The sequence below is a fragment of the Spermophilus citellus genome (genome assembly GCF_964194105.1).
Source record: "Spermophilus citellus genome assembly, chromosome: 8".
NCBI classification, from domain to species: Eukaryota; Metazoa; Chordata; class Mammalia; order Rodentia; family Sciuridae; genus Spermophilus; species Spermophilus citellus.
Window position 1 is genome coordinate 97,865,311 of NC_138189.1, and position 20,176 is coordinate 97,885,486.

The window sequence follows — 20,176 nt, forward strand, 5'->3', positions numbered from 1 at the left end:
TGTGGGAATTTACACAGGAGCTCAAGGAGCCCAGAACTCTACTACACCTGCCCTCTGACATTGGTGAAAAATCCTCCCTCGTCTTAATGGCAGAACCAGGTCCCTTGACTGCCTTTGTGTGTAAGGAGTCTCCATATTGCTCATGTCCTAGTTCATGCTTCATGTCCCTGTACAGTCTTTGGAAGAGTTCACATGCATGTGTATATACGTGCATGTGTTCTGTGTGAACCGAGCTGAAACTTTCCCCTGAACTCTCCTTTCAAAAAATAAAAATAAAAAATAACATGACAGATTTGCATTTTTGTCAAAAGCTTTGAAAAGATGGCTTTAGCAGACTTTATTTCTGAAGGTTTGTACTGCCTTTCTACCTTTAAGAAGGACCTGGTGGGCTAACCTGATTTACTTCATGCACACCAATTATTAATACAAATGTCCACCTTAGCCTACTTCCTTTCATTTATACAATTTCAGAGTGGGCCAGTCAGCCATGCCCCAGGTGGGAGATGAAGCCATTCGTGCATGCGGCCATGTGCTCCATTCTCTCCCCAGTAGACTCCTGAGCATGCTGTGGCTACAGCCCATGAAACACTTTCTTTTATCCCTTAGCAGTTATTTAGAATCATTCACAAAGAACCTGGGGAGCCTCATCAATAGAGGTAATTTAGCCAGTGGCTCTAAAAATGCTAAGCTACATTCTCTGTCTCAACCGAGAACATTTGTATTACAGAAGAAAAGAAATGTATTCAGAATACTCTCAGTAATATTACATTTTCTAATTCAATCCCAGCATCACTAATTGTAATGTTCCCTGTTAAAATGAAATGGTTTATTTTTCATTACAATCAATTCTTTTTTAATTAGGAGAGAATTTTAACTAGTTCTCACAATCTGATCCTCTGTTACAAGGTTTTCCAATCGCTTGGGAAGCATAGGAACAAAATAAGGAAATCTGAAAGAATTTATGAGTCTCTGTGTTGCCTGTGGCTATAAGTCCCCCATTAAAGAGTCTAAACCTTATTTTTTTCTTGTTTATCTAGCATCCCTGTGGTGCCTGACATTTAAATAGTTGATATTGACTAAATACAAATGCATAAAAGGAGGAATTTTTACAGTAAGATGTTTATGATATGTTTCTCACTGCCCAAGGACTGTGTGGTATGACCTCATAGTTAGAAAAGTGTAGACTCCAGGATCTAACAGAACTGAGTGTCTGTAGCTCAGTTATTTCCACTGATTGTGTAATCTTGGGCAAGTTACTCAATGTTTCTCTTAGTTTCCACAACGGTTAGGTGGGGCTCTTCATGGCACCTACTGAAGTTCACAAAAAGCATTAGCACTGCCCCATGTTCGTTAGCCATTGAAGGAGCATGCAGCATAGTAGGAGAGATGAGTCACCAATGTCTGTAATTTCAGGCAGATTGTAACATCATGAAAAGAATTGAGACAGTATCCGTGGATATTCACAGGAAATGAAGTTCTCTGCCACAGGGGAGAAGGTGAAGCTTTGTGAAGGAGGTATAAGCCCCTCATCATGGATGGGATTTTGATAAGTGGAGTGAGCAGAAGGCCACTTGGGGCTGTGGGACAGAAGCAACAACGGTGTTCCAAGGGTCAGAAGCAGGTAGCAATTGGAGGGAGGTCACAGGGCTAACAGCCTCTCTAGAGGCTAGAGCCCAGGGCTTTGACTGCCAGGTCTAACTGCACCTTGATTTGATCCAAATGAGATCCTTTGATGATGGAGGAAAAGTGAAGTTTTAAGACCTGGCCAGTCCATCCTGCTGGAGCTGCCTGAGGGCTCCAAGGACAAGAGTTCTTTCTCTGACATTTTGTCTGTGCTCTGTATACAGAGCTACTGTCATCCTGTAGCGTTGCGACTTGCTTGGTAAAGTTCCTTTGGCTTTATTACAGAAAAGGTAGGGATGAGTGATTCATGCAGTTTCTCTGATAACTCACCGTGAACATGTCTAAAGGCAATATCTAAGAATTAAAAGGAAATTCAGAATATATTAAAAATTCCAAGTTTACATAAGTGGTTTTTGAGTCCTAATTGAATAAATATCTTTATTATTTTTTTAATAAAATGTATTACTGAGACTAATTAAATATGAGGTAGAAGCATAAAACAGTTGAAATAAATTAAAAAGCATGTTTTTAAAAATCTGTTTAAGCATTACCAGTAAAAACTAATAATAATAAATCAACCCTCTACTAATTGATAAAAGTCTTGATGCAATTGAATTTATTAAGTCTAGCTTCGTGGGCATATCACAAAAATAATGTGGAAAGAATAAAAAGAAGTTTCTGAAATAGAAGTGGAAAACAGTATCTCACACACCTCCCATTTCCTCATTTCCCTCCCTAGCAGATTAGATGTCTTGCTTTACCATCAAAATCACATTCTTGCACAATCCTCTCTATCTTCTCCCTCTCTCTCTCTCTGTCCTGTTGGGGGAAAATCCCATGCCTAGTTAATACCAGCTCACCCTATCTGGCACCAAGACCAGAATCCCTGAATGTGCTTAGAGGATAACATCTCTGAACACGGGTACCATTTTTAACTCAGGAGCCCTAATCTCAAGAGGGTAGTGCTAGTCAATAGTCTATTACAGGTCCCTAATGCACTCATTCTCTTACTTTCTTAACTGTTTTACATCTTTTTCTTGCTCCCAATTCCTCCAGTAGCTCCCTCCCATTTAGCTTTGTTGATAACTTTGTTTCCTATTCATAAGAAAATGGAATAAATCAGAATGTAGCATTCATACTCTGCTCCACCTTGTCTGCTAATTCACTGAGATTCGTGCCCTCCTTCCCTCCTGTTGCCAGGCATGGACTGTCCTTTCACCCATGCAGTGGTCCAGTCCCCTCTGCTTTGCTTAAGATCATTGCTTTTCAATTGCCCTCCTGCTGTATCATCACTTTTCCCTCTCTTTTGGATAACTCCATTAGCATAAAATTATGCCACCATATTTTCCATCTTAAAAACATCATAAAGTACAAGCTTCCTTGACCCCACCTCTTTCTCCCTGCACTGTCCTAGTTCTTTGTCACATCCATTCATTCCCTCCCCCTTATAACCAAACTCCTAGAAAGAATTGTCCATATTTCTCAAACGCTAGTTTCCTATTCTCTTCTTTTAAAGTATGCATCTCTATACCACACTGCTGGAACTTTCTTTTCAGGATCACTGGTTATCTTCAGCATGATAAATTTAGTGATCAGGGTTCAGATCAAATTTTTCAGGGCCACATTTGACCAGTTGATTGATTTCTTCTTGAAATACATTGCTTGCTCATCTCTTCTCTGGGTCTCACTCTCTCAGGGTCCTCCTCCTGACTCGCTCACCACTTCTCAGCCTGCCTTGCTAGCTGGTTGTATTTCTTCATTAAAGTCTCTGAATGATGGGATGTTTAAGGGCTCAGTCCTTGGATCTTTCTCCTTCTTTACATTCCCTTGGTAGGTGACCTTATATTGTGATTTTAAATATTATCTGTATTTCAAAGGCTCCCTTGTGCATAGCTCAGCCCAGACTACTTCTCTGAACTCTGGACTTGTATATCCAACTGTCAATTCAAGACCTTCACGTGAATGTCTCATTTATATCTCAAACTCGATGTGTCTAAACTGAATTCTGGAATTTCCTCCTCTATTCTTCAAAGCTGCTTCTCTTATAGTCTTCTGCATACCCATAAAGGATAAAGGGCATCACATTCCTTTAATTGCTCCAGTCAACCCTTGGGATCATTCCCATCTCTCCTTTTATTTTTCCTCACACCCCACATTCAATCTGTCTTCAAAATTTTCTCCAGAATCTGACTGCTTTTCACCTCCTCCACTGCTACTATGCGGGCATAGCCATCATTTATCTTTCATTTAGAATGTTAGAGGAACCTCCTGACTTCTCTTCATAGGTCCACCATTTCCTCCTGCAGCTTTTTCTTCAGAGTGACCATGCTCCTTTTCAAACACCTCAGATTGTGTTGCTTCCTCACGTAAAACCTCTCCTTTGACTTCCTGCCTCTTCTAGATTCAAGTCAAGTCATCATCATGACCTGCATAGTCCATGGGGCCTGGCCCCTTCCCTTCTATGACTTGACTCCTCACCCTTTCCTGTCACTCACTCCAGGTTGGACGTGCCATCAGTTACTAGAGCATGTTACAGCCCTCTCCACCTTACAGGGCATGTCCTCTTGCTCTTTCCTTTGTCTCTTCTCCTCTGTTCTGAGTCTTCCCTTGACCACCCTGTAAAAGAGCACCCTCCCTCTGGATTCTCTGGCCTCTGTATCCTCTGATATTTTTCTGCATCACCATGAACACCTTATTTATAAACCTTTCTCTTAATGTTTGCCTCTCCTGCCGGAGGGATAGCAAGGACTTTATTTACTCTGTATGTCTGGCATGCAGTAGGTGCTTAATGTATATTAGGTGAATACATAAATAAGCTGTCAAGATTATTCTTCCCACTCCCAACAGACTTCTACCTCAGAGTCCCTTGAGGTTTGGGGCATGGAATATTTCCACTTCTGTCTCTCTACATGTAAGTTTGTGTCTTCAGTTTCTCCTCCTCTTAGGTAAAGTGCTGTCCATTCTCCTAATCTTCATTCTCCTGCTCTACTTCCTTTTGTGTTCTCCTACATACTAATTTTGCTCCTCAAGCCATTTCTGTTCTCCCAATGGAACAGTTTTCTGTCAGTTTAGAGACATTTACAATTACCTGGCACCTTACCACAGGATCAAAGAAGCACTTTTCCCCAACTCTACGTCTCCTTTCTTTTCTTCCCTTTACACAGTTACTAAATTAACTACTCAGGTTAGCAAGTGTTGGCACACATCCTTTCCACATCCCCTTTCCACTTTTTACCTTCTGTAGATATTGCTGATTAATTCTAGCACTCTTTTCCTAAACTCAGCTTTCTTAATACATTATTCCAGGCAACCAATCAGAATTGGCACTTTACAGGACACCTGCTTGACATCTGTGGAGCTTGTTCTTGTCTTAATTTCCTCGACTCACTGCTCCATCAATTACAGTAAAACTTCTGGAATCCTTGCAGTCCTAAAATAATCATCTCTCTCTTCTCTCTCTTTCTTTTCTCTCTCTCTCTCTCTCTCTCTCTCTCTCACACACACACACACACACACACACAAACAAACACCCATCCATCTTGATTTCTGGGACTCTCTTTTTTGTTGTTGTTTGTTTTAAATGCTGTTCCTTCTTAGTTTCCTTTTCAGATACTCTTCTCTTACTCCTCAAGTGTTTCTATTTCTCTATTTAGGGATTCTTTTTTTAAAAAACAACTTTTATTTATTTATTTATTTATTTATTTATTTATTTATTTATTTATTTATTTATTTTGTGGTGCTGAGGATTGAACTCATTGTCTCACCCATGCTAGGCAAGCACTCTACCACTGAGCCACAACCCCAGCCCTATTTAGGGATTCTTAACCTTAAGAGAATGATTTCCTAGGGAATCTGCAGATGAACTTAAGGGTGTGTGTGTGTGTGTGTGTGTGTGTGTGTGTGTGTGTGTATAACATTTTAAAATGTTTCATAGCTAACCAGAGCAACTGTAGCATTTATCCAACTCAAAAGAGGGCTGAGAATCCCAGGTACTTTCTTTCCCTGGGTAATCTCGCCTAGGCCCTGGCTTCAGCCATCAGCGTGATGCAAGTGAGACACACAAGGGTTCCAGTCACCCATGTTCATGGTCCAGCTTCCTCTGTTAGAAGCTGACTCAGGGAACATTACCTAGCCTCTTTGAAACTTGGTTTGTATAACTACAGAATGGCTAGAAATGATTTCCCCTATGCAGGATTATTGTTAACAAAGAGAGATGTCATTTGTAAAACTCTTGGAGTAGTCAATAAGTGGTAGTTGTCATGATACAGCCCAACATCTGGGTCCTTAAAGCACATATTCTTGTCTACTTGCTTCTCCCTAATTTTAAAATATATTTTCAGTTTTAGGGTTCTGCCTCACTGGAGCAATAAACATTGTGTGACTCATGCATTGTGAATTAATTGACTCTGGGTGTTAGAAAATTGCTAACATGCACTTATTAATGCAAAACATCTAAGACAGCTGCACAGAGTACTGTAAGTCCATTTTTTAGCACAATATTTGAAAAACTGGAATTGGGCATTTATATAAATTTAATCAGTCTGAGAGATGTTTATAAATTAGCTTTCAGTATTTGGAACAATAAAAATAGCACACTTTGAAGGGTGTTATTAAACATAGCAGAAACCAAGTTATTCAATATGTACAATGTAATGAAAATTGATGGGTCAGAAAAAAATGGCCTTTTAAAGCTATGGAAGCTGAGCAGGTGTCTACCCTCCCATGTATTCCTTATGTTTATTGTATCCTACTAAACATATATCTGTTAAGCTGATCATTCATTTTTATCTTGGAAGCCAATCTTGATTCCATGCCAGATTTTGAAAAGGCTTATGTTTTTAGAAGTATGGTACATATTTATTATCAAAAGCAAAAGTTCTTTTATATAAAGAACTGTAAAATAACATAGCTTAATTCCAACCCAAATATTTTGGTTTGGAAAATAGCAAGGGTTCCTACAAATTCTGTGGCCTAGCAGGCTTATCATAAGTCTATATGGAACCACCACATTCTATCATTGTAATCAATAAGTCTCCTGTTCCTTCTCTCCCAATGTACTCCTAAAGTGATGGTGGGGCATCTACAAGGTAAATTTAAAAGCTTCACTGAATTATGGAGAATATATTTGAAGAATTTTGCAGGACTTTTCTAAAGTCATTAAAAACACCATGAATTGGGAAAAAGTTGGAAACCAGAGGTCAAAGTCACTGCCTAGATCTTCCACTAAATGACTCTAACATGGAAAAAATTTAGCAACTTAATAATTAAGGTTCTTTTAATTTTTTTTTCTGTAATGAATTAGTTATCATGTGATAATGTATTTTTCTAATCAAGAAAAGACCTAAAGCCAGATATGGTGGTCCATACCTGTAATCCCAGGCACTTGAGATAAGGAGGAAGATAACAAGTTTGAAGGAACCTGGACACTTAGAACCTGTATCAAAATAAAAAATAAAAAGGGCTGGAGATGTGACTTAGTGGTATAGCTCCCCTGGGTTCAGTCCTTAGTACCAAATTAAAAAAAAAAAAAATAAACAATAGACCTAAAGTCTGGGAAAGCACAGAGAACTGCAAAGATAAAGCAATTATCCAAAATTCCACCACCCAGAAATAACCAGTTTTTGTACACTTTATTTTCACCTACATCCTCCCTTCTCTTCTTTTGATTTCCCTTCTTTCCTCCTTTCCTTTCTCTCTCTTGCTTGCTTTTTTCTTTTCTTTCTCTTTTTAGATTTAGAATTATATGTCTAAATAAATATACTTGTGTACACTTATTAAATGATATCTTAGAAATTATATGTGAATTTCATATACGACAATATGAATAAATATCTACATAAATGTAAATAGTTAATAATTGGAATGAACTATTTAAATTAAACTATTTAATTTAAAAATTAAGTAAATTCTAATGCTCCTTATATGAATATACAAGAGAAAAAAGTAAATGTAGTATTATATTAGAAAATGCAACCTTTGAGTTCATGTGGAAAAGACATGTGAATCCATCTAAATGTGAGTACATCTTTAAATACATTTTTTAATTTATGAAAGGCAAGTGCTATATAAGAAATTTTCCTAGTTTTGAATCAATTTTTATTGTCTTTACATCAATCCTAATAAAACCATCTCCATGTTCATTCTGGCTCACTTTATTGCTCAAATTGTTAAAGAGAAATATGAAGCAAGTTTGATACTAGCTATTTATTTTCCTCTAGAGTAGAATATGGCTTTTTCCTTTCCTGCATTAAAATCATCAAGGATTAAGTATTTTTCAAAAGAAAACTTTAAATTGAAGGACTCTTATCTAAGTAATATTATGTGACTGCAGCTAAGGTAAGAATTATTAATATCTATCCTGTAGGGCAGCACAATAGGTAATATAAATTATGAATTATGTTTATTTCAACCAAATGTATAAGAGTCCTTGAAAGCCTGAGTCACTTGGAGATACTGAGAGATTATGCAGTCCTTGCAAATCCATTTTTTAATTAACACATATAATCCATAATGCTTTATTTCTTCAATTGCTTCTTTATCTAGTTTATTATTTGCATGTTAATTAGCTTTAAAAATTAATAGACACTTTTTATGTCAATTTGAATTGAATAAATTGTTGGTATTGACCGTGTAGCCTGTTTAAAATCTCTCTGCTCTTTTGTACAGCATAGCATACAAAGTACTGTAACTGTGTATTCTCTTATTAATTGGGTATGGAGTCTTAATCAAACTTGGCACTATTTCTTGAAGACAGAACTTTCATGCTCCAGTTTGGTGGCACATGTGTCAGTAGGAATGCACCCCACCACACACACACCCCTGAAGACTCTGCTGCCTGCAGCTGCCTGAGTTCCAGCTTTATTATGTGAACAAGATTCCATAGGAGGCAGACTTCCTCTTGACACGGATGTGTTTGTATTCTGCCATGAACAGAAGCCAAGAGAACTCTTTCTGAAATATTAGATTGAGAACCTTTATTTTGAAAATGTGACACTGTAATGTAGCAACAGAAACCCCTCTAATGGTTCTTTAAAATATCTTTGGCAAACCTTGAGCCGGTCAAAATATTTTCAGCTTATAGCATTTCAGCAATTGTTTTGGAAGCATCTTCTAGCTTGAGCACTGGTGTGTTAGAGATTGAAATTCACAGTGCAGGGAGGCTGGGAAAAATTCCTGCTTTCTGGTGCTGCAAGTGCAGAGTACATCTGTTCTACTTGTTGGCACAGAGTGAAGGTCAAACTGCTGGAGACTCTTGAGAGGCTAAGGGGTCCCATTGGTTCCATGATAGGATTCCTGTTGGTCCTTGAGAGACCTCCTGCCACTAGGATAGTCTTGCTGCCATTCTGAGTTCCTTTGCTGTGGTTCTAGAGCTTTATCCAGATGCTTGCTTGCTACAGGTGCTGTTTTTACCTGGGTGGTGGTGGTGGGGGGGGGGGAGATTGACATCCACATGTGTGAATTTTTAAGAAATAATGAATTTATAGGATATCTATTCAAATGACATTTTTTAGACAGTAAGGTTTCCAAATGCAAAACAGAAATGATTTCCTCAGTTCAGGAGACTGAAATACATCTGACTCTGAGTGTGCTAAAATAACAGCAATAGTCAAGCTTGGTTTTCTCAATGATGAGATTCTGAGTTATTGAGGCAATTTTCTTCTCATTATTTTGAAGTGAGAGGTAGCATCTTTTTGAGTTGTGTGAATAATGCTAATATTCCCTCAAGATTTTGTAATTGAAAGAGTTTTTATTTGAAACTGAGCACAGTAAAGATACATGTAAATCTGCTATCTCAATCAAATTTTAAATAACATTTTAAAGTTACAACCTTTTACAACATTGGTCCCATCTGAAAAAAATAATACAGATTTACCATCCATTAAAAAAAAGTAATATGTAGTGAAACTAATTATCTCAGTCACAAATCCAAATGACTTTGTCGATTGAGCAAAGTGTGTTAGCAATTTCTGGCAACTATAATTGTGATAACAGCCCCGCAAAGGATATTACTATTGCTCTTTAATTGCCTCAAGTAACAGTACATACTCCAGTGATGGGTCGTCTCATTTATCATGTTCCTTTGTGGATTACTTGCCTCACAGTGTTCAGCCTCCTTGGAACTCTTTCCAGTCAAGCCTCAGCTACTGGCTGATGGTTTTCCCCACACTGTTCTGATTAACACTTTTAAAGTCAGCTCTTCGGATGCTTCTCTTACTTCTGCTAGAGCCTGAGCTGCCCTGGGGGTACTGCTTTAGCTGTTGAGGGCTGTAAATCAGCCTCTTGAGAGACCCAGAGTTCTCCACTGGATGCCCCTGACATGTGTGATTCTGAATCTCTGTGACTTAACCCTTGCTTAACATGGCCCTAGATTATACTAGATTTGGACTATTATTTATGTGAAACATTCTAGTGATTTGCTTGGGGTGGGGGAGACCTATTCAGTAAGTTTGCTTTTAAAAAAATATCTCAAGTTGTGATTTGTGAGGGTTCATCATATTTGCAAGTACTCGTTTAGGGTATATTTTAGGAAGAATTTTTAAAAAGTTAACTTTCATGGTTTATTATTAATAATATTCACTACAATAAATGAGAATAACCTAGAAAAGTATCCACTATGAATGAATGAAAATGCTTCCATTCCTCAGTAAATGACTCAGAAGCAGTGTAAGGACATTCTGAAATATCTCTTCTGGCAATTAGTCTGTGGCAAACTCATTTTCACCTAGGGCCCTTGTTCAGGAGGGGGTTTCTGAAATTCTCTGGTGGGGTCTGCTGTCTTTCTGTCTGCACGTTAAGAAGCAGACCCTGCCACACACCAGAATCCTCTTGATATCAGCCCTATTTGTGTCACGTGGCTTTGTTCTGATGATCAGCCTCCAGACTATCTCCTTAGGTGTATTGTAGGTTTGCACTGGTGAATAGACTCTGATGTCGTATGGAGAGGACATGGTGCAGGCATGATTTGTAAGGCTTGTATTGTGTGATCTGTGACTTTGGGCAGTTACCGAATTTGTACTATTTTATGCTTGTTTCTCGGGGATATCTCTCTACCAACCACATCTATTCTTTTTCATGTTCCCCATCCTCTGCACACGCACATACCCATACACACCTGCTACATAGACCTGAAATATATACCATCCTTTAAAATGATCTTAGTTCTCTGGTGCTACTTTTCAATGCCTAGATAGAAGTCAGCTTCTTAAAATTTCACTGTCATTTACTCCTAGTTATTCCCCTAACATGAAGTCCATAGAACAATTGATATTTGTATATGATGATATAAATGTGCATGTTATGCTAAATAATTTGTTTGGCATAATACAGAAGTGCCACATTTTAAAGATGAACAGGAAAAGTTTGTAGAACAACCATAAGAATCAGAAAATCTCAGCAACTGTGCTAAATTGATTCTTTTGAAGACTAAGTTTTTGATTTTAAAGAATCTTACATTTTAACTTTTCATATAATACATGTAAGAGATGTAATATATTCTAGGGTTCTAGAGATGCACATTCATATTTCTGAGTTTGTATGAGTTCTAAACCTTAGAAAGGCCAAAAATTTAATGTGGAAAGAGATGAATAGGGAGAAGGAGAGCAGAAGGAAGAAGAGAGAAAAAGAGGGACAGAGAAGAATTGCACATATCAAAATTTTATTTAGTCCATGGATCTATATTTACATGTCACTGGAGAACCTGGTTTTGGAGGTTCTTGACTGAAAACTTTGTTTAGTGCTGATTTCAGAAGAAGCTCTTCCAAACTGGTGCCTGTACGGGTATCAGTTAACAGGCTATGGTGCCTATTGGTCCTGAATGTGCCTTGGAAGCAGAGGTGCATACTGTAGCAGCCTGGGAAGTGTCCATCCAATTGAAGAGTGCCATGGTACCCTAGTTATCCCAGCAAACCTAGATGTATATGTGAGGTTAAATTTCCAGAGGGAAAAGCAGAATGGCTTTGTAGGAAGTGCATGAACTTTGCTATCAGATTTGGTGTTAAGTTCTGGCTTTTCCATCTATAGACTGTGTGAACCTTTAGCTTAACTCTCTGAGCCTCAGTTTCTCTGTTTGTCAAATGTAGAGCAGTTATAAGGAATAAATGAAACAACATACATCCCAAAGTGCCTCGTACTTAGTAAGAATTAATAAATGTTATTATCTTTCTCTTTTTCTACCACTGAAGAGTATAGCAATGAAGTGGATAACATCCTCAGCAACTTAGTTTTGCTCTTCTTCCTGGTTTGACTAGATAAAATCTGTTCCATCACATTTTTAATCAAAACTCTTGCATTTTATCTGGTCTATCCCCAGTGAGTTAGAGAAGAAATTCCTAGAGAAATTCTAATCCTAGAGAGAGGCAGAGAGAGAGTGTGTACCCAGGCATATTACCCAATGATATACAGCTAATATGAAACTGCACATCATTTTTTTTTTATAGATTCCCTAACTCAGAGGGAACTTATTCTTTAATCTTCTCTGACATAAAACTCAATTAGGGATTAATAAGGTGATGTGTAATCAATATTTTTATTCAAAAGTGATTTTTCTTTAGCTAGAAGCATATACAGTTACACTGCTCTGAAATCTTTATCAGCTTAGACAACAAGAGAGTGACATTCAACACGTATTAGATCGTCTAGAGGTCACATAATCTATTGTGGGTGGTGTTCTGTTGTACTGTAATGATCTAGAGACCTTGCAGACTCCTAAAATGCCCTTACGTTTGATTGTGTAAAGTAAAAGACAGCTGTTAATCAAAAAATTCACTCAAGATATTATTGAAACAATGAGAAATTCAAAGACACAGGGAGTTCTAAAACTAAACTTTCTACCTTGTATTCTCATATATCCTCCCTCCCTCCCTCCCTCTCTCTCTCTCTCTCTCTCTCCCTCCCTCTCCCTCTCCCTCTCCCTCCCTCCCTCCCCCTTTCTCCTCCATGTCATGTTTGAATCAGTATCTTAGTAACACCCATGCTGGAAGACCTCCCTCTAGTAGCCTGTTGATGGGATGCTGTGAGATGTGATACTCCTGTGACTTCTCTTTCCTCAGTTAAATTCTAGAGCATGCTACAACCTTGGCATCATTTTGGAATTATACATAACAGATTGTAATACCAAAATTTTAGAACAATAGTGTAGAGTAAAAATATTAAGATACAATTTAATTGGGGAAGCCACAAAGCAAAGTTTGTCAGTAGTTAGTTATTATTATCTTTGATAGATTACATATTATAATGTATGTATTCGAAGCTTCTGTATTTAGGTTTTCAGGGCTAATTTAAGTTTTAGTAGTGAAAAATATATAACAATCTTATAATTATTTCTCTTCTTATCAATTTCAGGGTCAGCCTGGTCCTCAGGTAAGTGATCTCTTTTCTAATAAATTGGCACCAACTTAGGATTTTCTCAAGTTTTTCTTCAATTCTTTTTCAAAGAATATAAGAAAGCTATGAGATGGTAATTATGACACCACATTGTTGACCAAATATTTCCCAGGAGTAAAGCCCTGGGGCCTCTGTAGGGTTGTGTGAGCCACATCAGCTGTTAGGCCAGATGGCAAATTGAGCTGAGTGCCATCATATAAAGCAAAACTCCTCACTGACCTCGACCAGGGCCACACGACTGTCATGGAAGGCAGAATGACTTAGTTAAGGTTGAGAGTGAACTGATTTGAATTAGGTACTGGTTAATTATGGACTAATAATGTTGTAGATCCACACAGTCTCTGATAATTTAAACTGCAATTCTGCTAGCTTCTCTCGATTCAATATAGACATATACTGACTTTGTTGTACATTTTCAGTATAGACTAACTGCAGCTGACATGAATTGTAATTGAGCATGAATACAGTCAACAGAAAATTTTTGAGCCTTAAATCATATTGAAGAAAATAACAAAATTTTAGGGTGGGGAAGAATTTGTATAAAGCTAAAAACAAAAGAAAAGGATTTCTAGAAATAGTCAACGCGACAAACTTAAACTCAACAAACCCAGTGTCCGTGTCCGTGCTAATGATAATCTGAGAGGTGCTCTTGGGAAGGAAGTACAATTATTAATGCTTTACCTAGAACACCGTAATAACCTGTAAACAATGCGATTATTTATTGAGTTCCATTCTCTCTTTTGCCCTGATCTTCTGAATTCTTCTTTGGTCCTAATTTTTTTTTATGAATAAGTCATTGCATGATAGCTTTGCAGTCAATATTATGAATTGCCTATCATGTGATAATCCTCACAGTAGACCACAAGAATATTTTTTCATAGTTTTTGTGAGCTCTGTGTATAAGAATAATAATCAAAAAAAAAAAAAAATCTCACTGCGTCAGTCAGTTCTTTTCATACTAAGTTCAGGAGAAAAAAAATTCATCTTTAATTAGTTTATGTTGCTATCAAAGAATACTCTCGTTATTTGTAACGTTCACTCTTGCATTCCAGGTGAGCTCAAGGTAGTTATTAGAGGAGGTAAAAACCTACAGAAGGGAATTATGGTTTGTTTTCTAAATTTGAGCCAAATTATAATGGGATAAAGACAAAGTATAAGGAGCTTAGCATGCTTTATTTTAATGAATGCTTACAGAAGCCCTGGACAGGTTATACTATAAGGTAGTTTTATATGTACATATATAAATATAAACATATTCATGTATTTATAATTGCCTATATAAATATGTAAAATATACTTATATATAGATATATAAATTCATAAGAGATAAACTACTTGCCTGGGTGATACCATAGAGCTGGAAGCAGAGGTCATTCTGACTCCAAACCCTCATATTCTAATACTCAGCCTTTGAGGGAAAAGAAGATGAAACAGCATATGGTAAAGTTGGAGTGTTAGTTTTGAAAGAAGATTGTAATCTTTAACACATTTGAAGTTTATATAGAACCTCTGGTTTAGCCAGCCGTCTCCAACCATGTCCAAGTAATTCTTAAGAATTTGGGCATAAGTAGTTCAAGATAGGATCCCAGGAGACATTGTAGGGGAAAAATGACTCTGGGAAAACAGAATAACAACAACAACAAAAAGGCTGATACATTAATGAAGAGGTTATTGCTGTGGACAGCTGAGGTTCAATCCAGCTGAAAAACCTGTCAGAGACTATGTAGAACATGCCTCAGAAACATCCCACTGAGGGGCAAGGAAGTTGATGTATTTATCCACTAATTTCTCTTTCTTCTTTCTTGAAAGTCCCGTCCAGATTTTCATTCTGTGGTACTTCTGGCCTGCACCAGAAGGTCTGCATACTCCAGCTGCTAGAGAAATATGGGAAGCTGTAGGGACATACAGAATGGGTATTCCAGCACTGTCTTTGAGCACGGTTGTGGTGTGGGTGGGCAACTACATCCATTCCCACATCCAAGTGCAAGCATCTTATATAAAACAGGATGGAAAATTTACATATGAAATATAGAGACTTGGATATTGGACATAAAGACAGGATTAAAAGTATATTATTTAAGAAAGTGCTAAAGAAAATAATTACAAATAGCAAAGTACAGTCATAATAGGTCTTGAGTATTAGCCGTAGTTGATGAATAGAAGAAAGAGAGTAAGCCAGATGACAAACCAAGAATGGACAGAACCAGGAGCATCATGGATCATTATAGCTAAGACTTGAACATGTATCATGGTACTTCAGAGGACCTTGATTCCAGGTCTTATATTTACTGTGAAAAAAACACAAAGTCTATCTAATTTTCATGTGTATTTGACAATTCTGGAAATTTCGAGTGAAGATGGAACTGGAATTGTCAAATGGCGCCCTGCTCTTGTTTTTCCTTTGTTTTGGCCTGTAGGGACCAAGACAATCACATGAGAATTAATTCAAAACATCTTCCTCAGATCACAGCAAGAGGAGTGCAATGAATTTAGGGAGAATAGGTGTGAGAGGGAAGTGGGAAAACAACTCATACTCTCACATTGTATTTCTGGAGCACAAAAGAAAAAGTCTAGCCTACCTCTAAGACTCCATTATTATCATAATAGTTTTCCAAAGAAACTTCCATTTTTGTGTATTAAATAGTTCTTAGTGAAGTTTTCCATTAAGTACATGATCATTAGCTATGTTTTGAGGATCTTTATAAATTATAGGTGAATTTTATATAGAGGCTCCTATCCATCTTTATATTTAATTTTCACCACTACCTGTTTTAATGTGTTAATTACTTAGGCTCTAATCTGTTCTTGGGAAATTTATTTTGCAAAGAAAGTAGACTTTCAACAGGATTTTAACTCAAGAAATAAAATTCATCTATCAAAAATCTGAACATTTAGAAATGACTCCTGTAATAGATGTGATTATCAATTAGTGCAGCAGTTATTACATTTTATACAATTATATCTTACATTCACACTTTAGAATGCATCTACATTTTTCTTGAGTAAATTCATATAAACTATACATTAAATCTGTTTAACACAGGTTCATAAAGTGCATTCAGTGAATAAGCAAGCAATATACACTTAAAACCCAAAGTTGGGAAATTTTATGGATTTTTAAATGGTTAAAAGGTTTATTTTATGTGATCAAATTTATCTTAAAATTTTCTTATTCTGTTATTTAGCCGCTGCAAACGATTAGTCACATAGAATGTATTTCTAGTACCAGGAACTTGTAATTTGGGGTATGTCTTCCTCTTCTTTTTTAATGACTTAAAACAATCTCTTCTTTTTCCTTAAAATGTCAATGTTTTTAGTTTCCCTCACTTTCTTCTTTTTGTATGGGTGTAAAATTCAATATAATTTACCTACACTTCCTCCCTGCTGATCCTCTTCCTTCTTAACCTTTGCACATGCCATTAACTATGGGAAAGGGAAGGACATGAACATTGAAAAACTTCCTCCTTACTTTCTCTCCCATCTCCTTCTGCAACTACTTTAGGGAGGTGGAAAAAAAAAAAGAGAGTTTGCCATGTAAATAAGGGACAACTTATTTCTAAGTTTCCTTCCCCTCCCTGAGTCATAGCCATATCACCTGTGGCCTCTGTTATCTAGCCTGCCTACTCCTTTGAATATCCACTCCTGTTGAGCAGTATTCTGAATGATACATTTCTAAATGTTAAATTCCAATTTTTGATGGATTTTTCATTAAGATACAAGTACCAATTAATGGTTTGTTTCTATAATAAGAATATTTGGGGGGATTGGGAATAACCTGTGGATTATTATAATAATTATATCATAATCCCCATGGGAAGACAAAATAAGATTTCCAAACAATTAACTTCCAAAGAGAATCAGAAATGTTTGAATTGTGATTTTTGAACACTTTTAACTTTTAAAAAAGATTTGCACAGATTTGCAGCTAGGCACTTGTTATTCTTGTGCAAAAGTTTATGTTTATGATTTTTTTGCATAGTTTTAAACCATTCCACATCATCTTATTCACAATATTAAAAGGTGTAGAACTCTTCTTTAATACTTTTTTCCATATCACGTGTTCTTTCATAAGGGCTTCCAGATGAATAAGGTTGTATTTTGAAGACTGTTGGTTATGAGGGAGTTATTCAGTGAGTCGTTCTGATCATCTTCCTAAAGTTGAACACAGCTTAGATGGACTTAAGCTGAGATCCTTAAGACATTGTGAAGAAAACTGAAAAGTAAATGGCCGTGAACCCTGTTACAGTTGTAGTATAAAGCTGATAGGAAAGGAGAGCTTAGGGAAGACAGGTGAGTGTTAGCATTTACCTGGGGGGTGGAGTGGGGGGAAGGTTCCTGACATGGAAAACAAAATAATGAAAGGATATTAGAAAGAAAGGAGAAAAGCAATTCTAGCACCTAGGGTTAAGGTAAAAAAATAAATAAAAAATAAAGAGGCAGGACATGAATGGAGAGGATGTTTCCGAGACTATACTGAATCAAAGGACATTAAATTGTTGGAGGGGGAAGATGACGCACTAGAGTAAATAATGTCACAGTGACTTGAAAAACATGAGTGTAAAGAGGAAAAATAAGTGACAACAGAGGACAAGTAAGGCAGAAGGAAGGAAAGGAAATTAGAAAAAAGGCAGATGAGTGTTTGAGTATTTCGCATTGTCTCTAGTTTGAAATACAATCTATTGAAATGAAAGTGACCCTGATATTTGTTCAGTAACTCATATTAACATAATTAAATTCAATCACTCAACAAGTATTTATTTAACCCCTACTAAGGCACAGGAAGACTGAAATTATGGTGAATAAAACAGATTCAGCTTCTGTTCTTACAATGACTCTGTTTTATTTTTATTTTAAAAAATTATATATTTTAATTTAAATATTTAATTGAATATATTGAAGGTGAACAGTGATGACTTCATATACATTTACATCAATGATGGTTACAACAAAAGAATTATCATCCACCTCTACCCATGCAAGACAATGTTACCTCCTCACAAGTGGTTCCTCTATTCACTGAAAGTTTGTAACTTTTTGCCAAAATCTCCCCATTTCTGCCACCCATAGTCCCGACTCTATGTTTCTATGAATTCAGCTTCTTTTAAATTTGACATATGAGTGAGATCATACAGTATTTGTCTTTCTGACTCTGGTTTACTTCACTTTGTAGAATGTCCTCCAGGTTAATCTATGTTATCAAAACTGGCGGGATTTCCTTCTCATAGCTAATAATATTCTGTTGTTATTATGTATATGTGTGTGTGTGTGTGTGTATATATATATGCCTCCATTCATCCATTAATGGACACTTATCCTGATTCTATATGTTGACTATTATGGATAGATTTCACATAGATGTGATATTAGGAAGTATTTGTCTTTCTGGCTCATTTAAATTAATATAATGTCCTCCAGGTTCATCTATATTTTTGCAAATGGCAGGATTTATTCTTTTATGTGGCAGAATAGTATTCCATTGTGTATATATACACCATATTTTTCTTACTCATCTGAGAAAGGAAGATGAACTTTTAGGTTGATTCCGTATTGTGGGTGCTGTGAAAAGTACTTCAGCAATCATGGGCTTACAGAGATCTCTTTAATATGCTGATTTCATTTCCCTTTGAATATATTCCTAGAAGTGAGATTGCTGAATCAAATGGTGATTCTGTTTTTAATTTTTTGAGGTACTTGTATGCTGTTTTCCATAATGACGGTGATTCTTCACTTTCCTACCAATAATGTACAGGGCTCTATTTTCTCCGTACTCTCACTTATATCTTGTATCTTGCTTTTTGGAAAATACCCATCTTAAAAGGTGTGAGATTATCTCTCTCTATAGATTTGATTTGCATTTCCCTGATAGTGTGCTAAGCATGTTTACATGTCCTGTTGACCATTTGTATGTCTAATTTAGAAAAAAAAATTCACATCTCTTGTGATAGTTAGATAGCTTAATACTATTGGTCAATAAAGTGTGGAAGTTCTCAAATCTCCAGACCTATTACTTCCACGGAAGGCTTTAACCTCACCTGCATTTCTGCACTGCATCTGCATATCTGAGTAATCCTCAGGCTCAATCTGGATTTTAAACATGAAACATTTAAGGAGGTCTTTTGTCTGTATGCAGGTGACTCAGGATCAGTACTTTGTTCTAAGCATAGTCCTGGTGTCATGTCTTAGTTTTAATAATTGGATTTCTGTCCAGATCCAGGTAACTCTGTTCTGGTACTGAGATATCCTCTAACTCCCCAACCCTATATGCCCTTTCTACCTTACACTCTTCATCCAGGTCCTCCTTTTCCTTTCCTCTTTCCAACTAAGTGAGAGAGTCATAGTTCTATGCAGCCATGCTAACGGTGGGTTGAATGATTAAATGCCCCAGCTCACCGACTACTTGCCAGGATTCTGGATTTCCATTTCTTTTGGCCCCGACTTCCCCATTTCCATTCCTCACACTGTGAAGACATGCCTGTTACCTGGCCATTTTTTGCAGCAATAAGAAAAGCAGAGAAAAGCAAATATTTGGCATTTTCCTGCCTCTATTGTGAAAGCATTGAGAGTTGGAATGGAGTATTCTATCAACCTTGTCCTGTGTATCTTGGCCAGGTAACATTTTCTGCCATGGTTCTGATTATGTCACTCTTATGATCCCCCGAAGCTTTGAGTCTCAATATGTTTACCACTTAGACTAGAATCTAGTTCCTTACCTGACATTCACATCCTCTGACTTGGTCGGTTTTCCAGACTTATCTTCCATTAACTTCTCAATAATGCTCTTTCTAGACTGTATGCTTCACCCAAATGAAATGAAAACATTTAATTTTTTTCTCATCAAAAACATTTTTTTGCCTTTTCTCATAAACAGCTTCCCTTTTAACCCTCAGTTTTCACGTGTCCATACATGATCACCTTTTACAGTGAAATGTTGCTGCTTTAACAAGATGTCTTTACTCTCCCTTACCCAAACGTGACTTCTGCTTTTTTCTGGATTCCCACATTACTTTATCTGTTCATCTTTTTATAATATTATACACTTGAAGAAAAGAGGCATCGATGTTCAAGTCAGATCATAAGTCAAATCTTAGCTCTACCACTTGCAAGCACTGCCATCTTGGGTGAATTCCTCAGTCACTCTGAGAATCATTTTCCCCATCTGTAATGCAGAGAT

General features: G+C 36.8%; 1 protein-coding gene across 2 annotated transcripts in view; it reads left to right on the forward strand.

The window, feature by feature from the left end:
* Positions 1 to 20,176, forward strand: part of COL25A1 (collagen type XXV alpha 1 chain) — a 453,131-nt gene that overhangs the window by 261,561 nt on the left and 171,394 nt on the right. For both annotated transcript variants that reach the window (XM_081304125.1, XM_081304126.1), the window contains exon 4: positions 12,964 to 12,981. In XM_081304125.1, the coding sequence (XP_081160251.1) occupies positions 12,964 to 12,981 (18 nt within the window). The remainder of the gene's footprint in view (positions 1 to 12,963; positions 12,982 to 20,176) is intronic.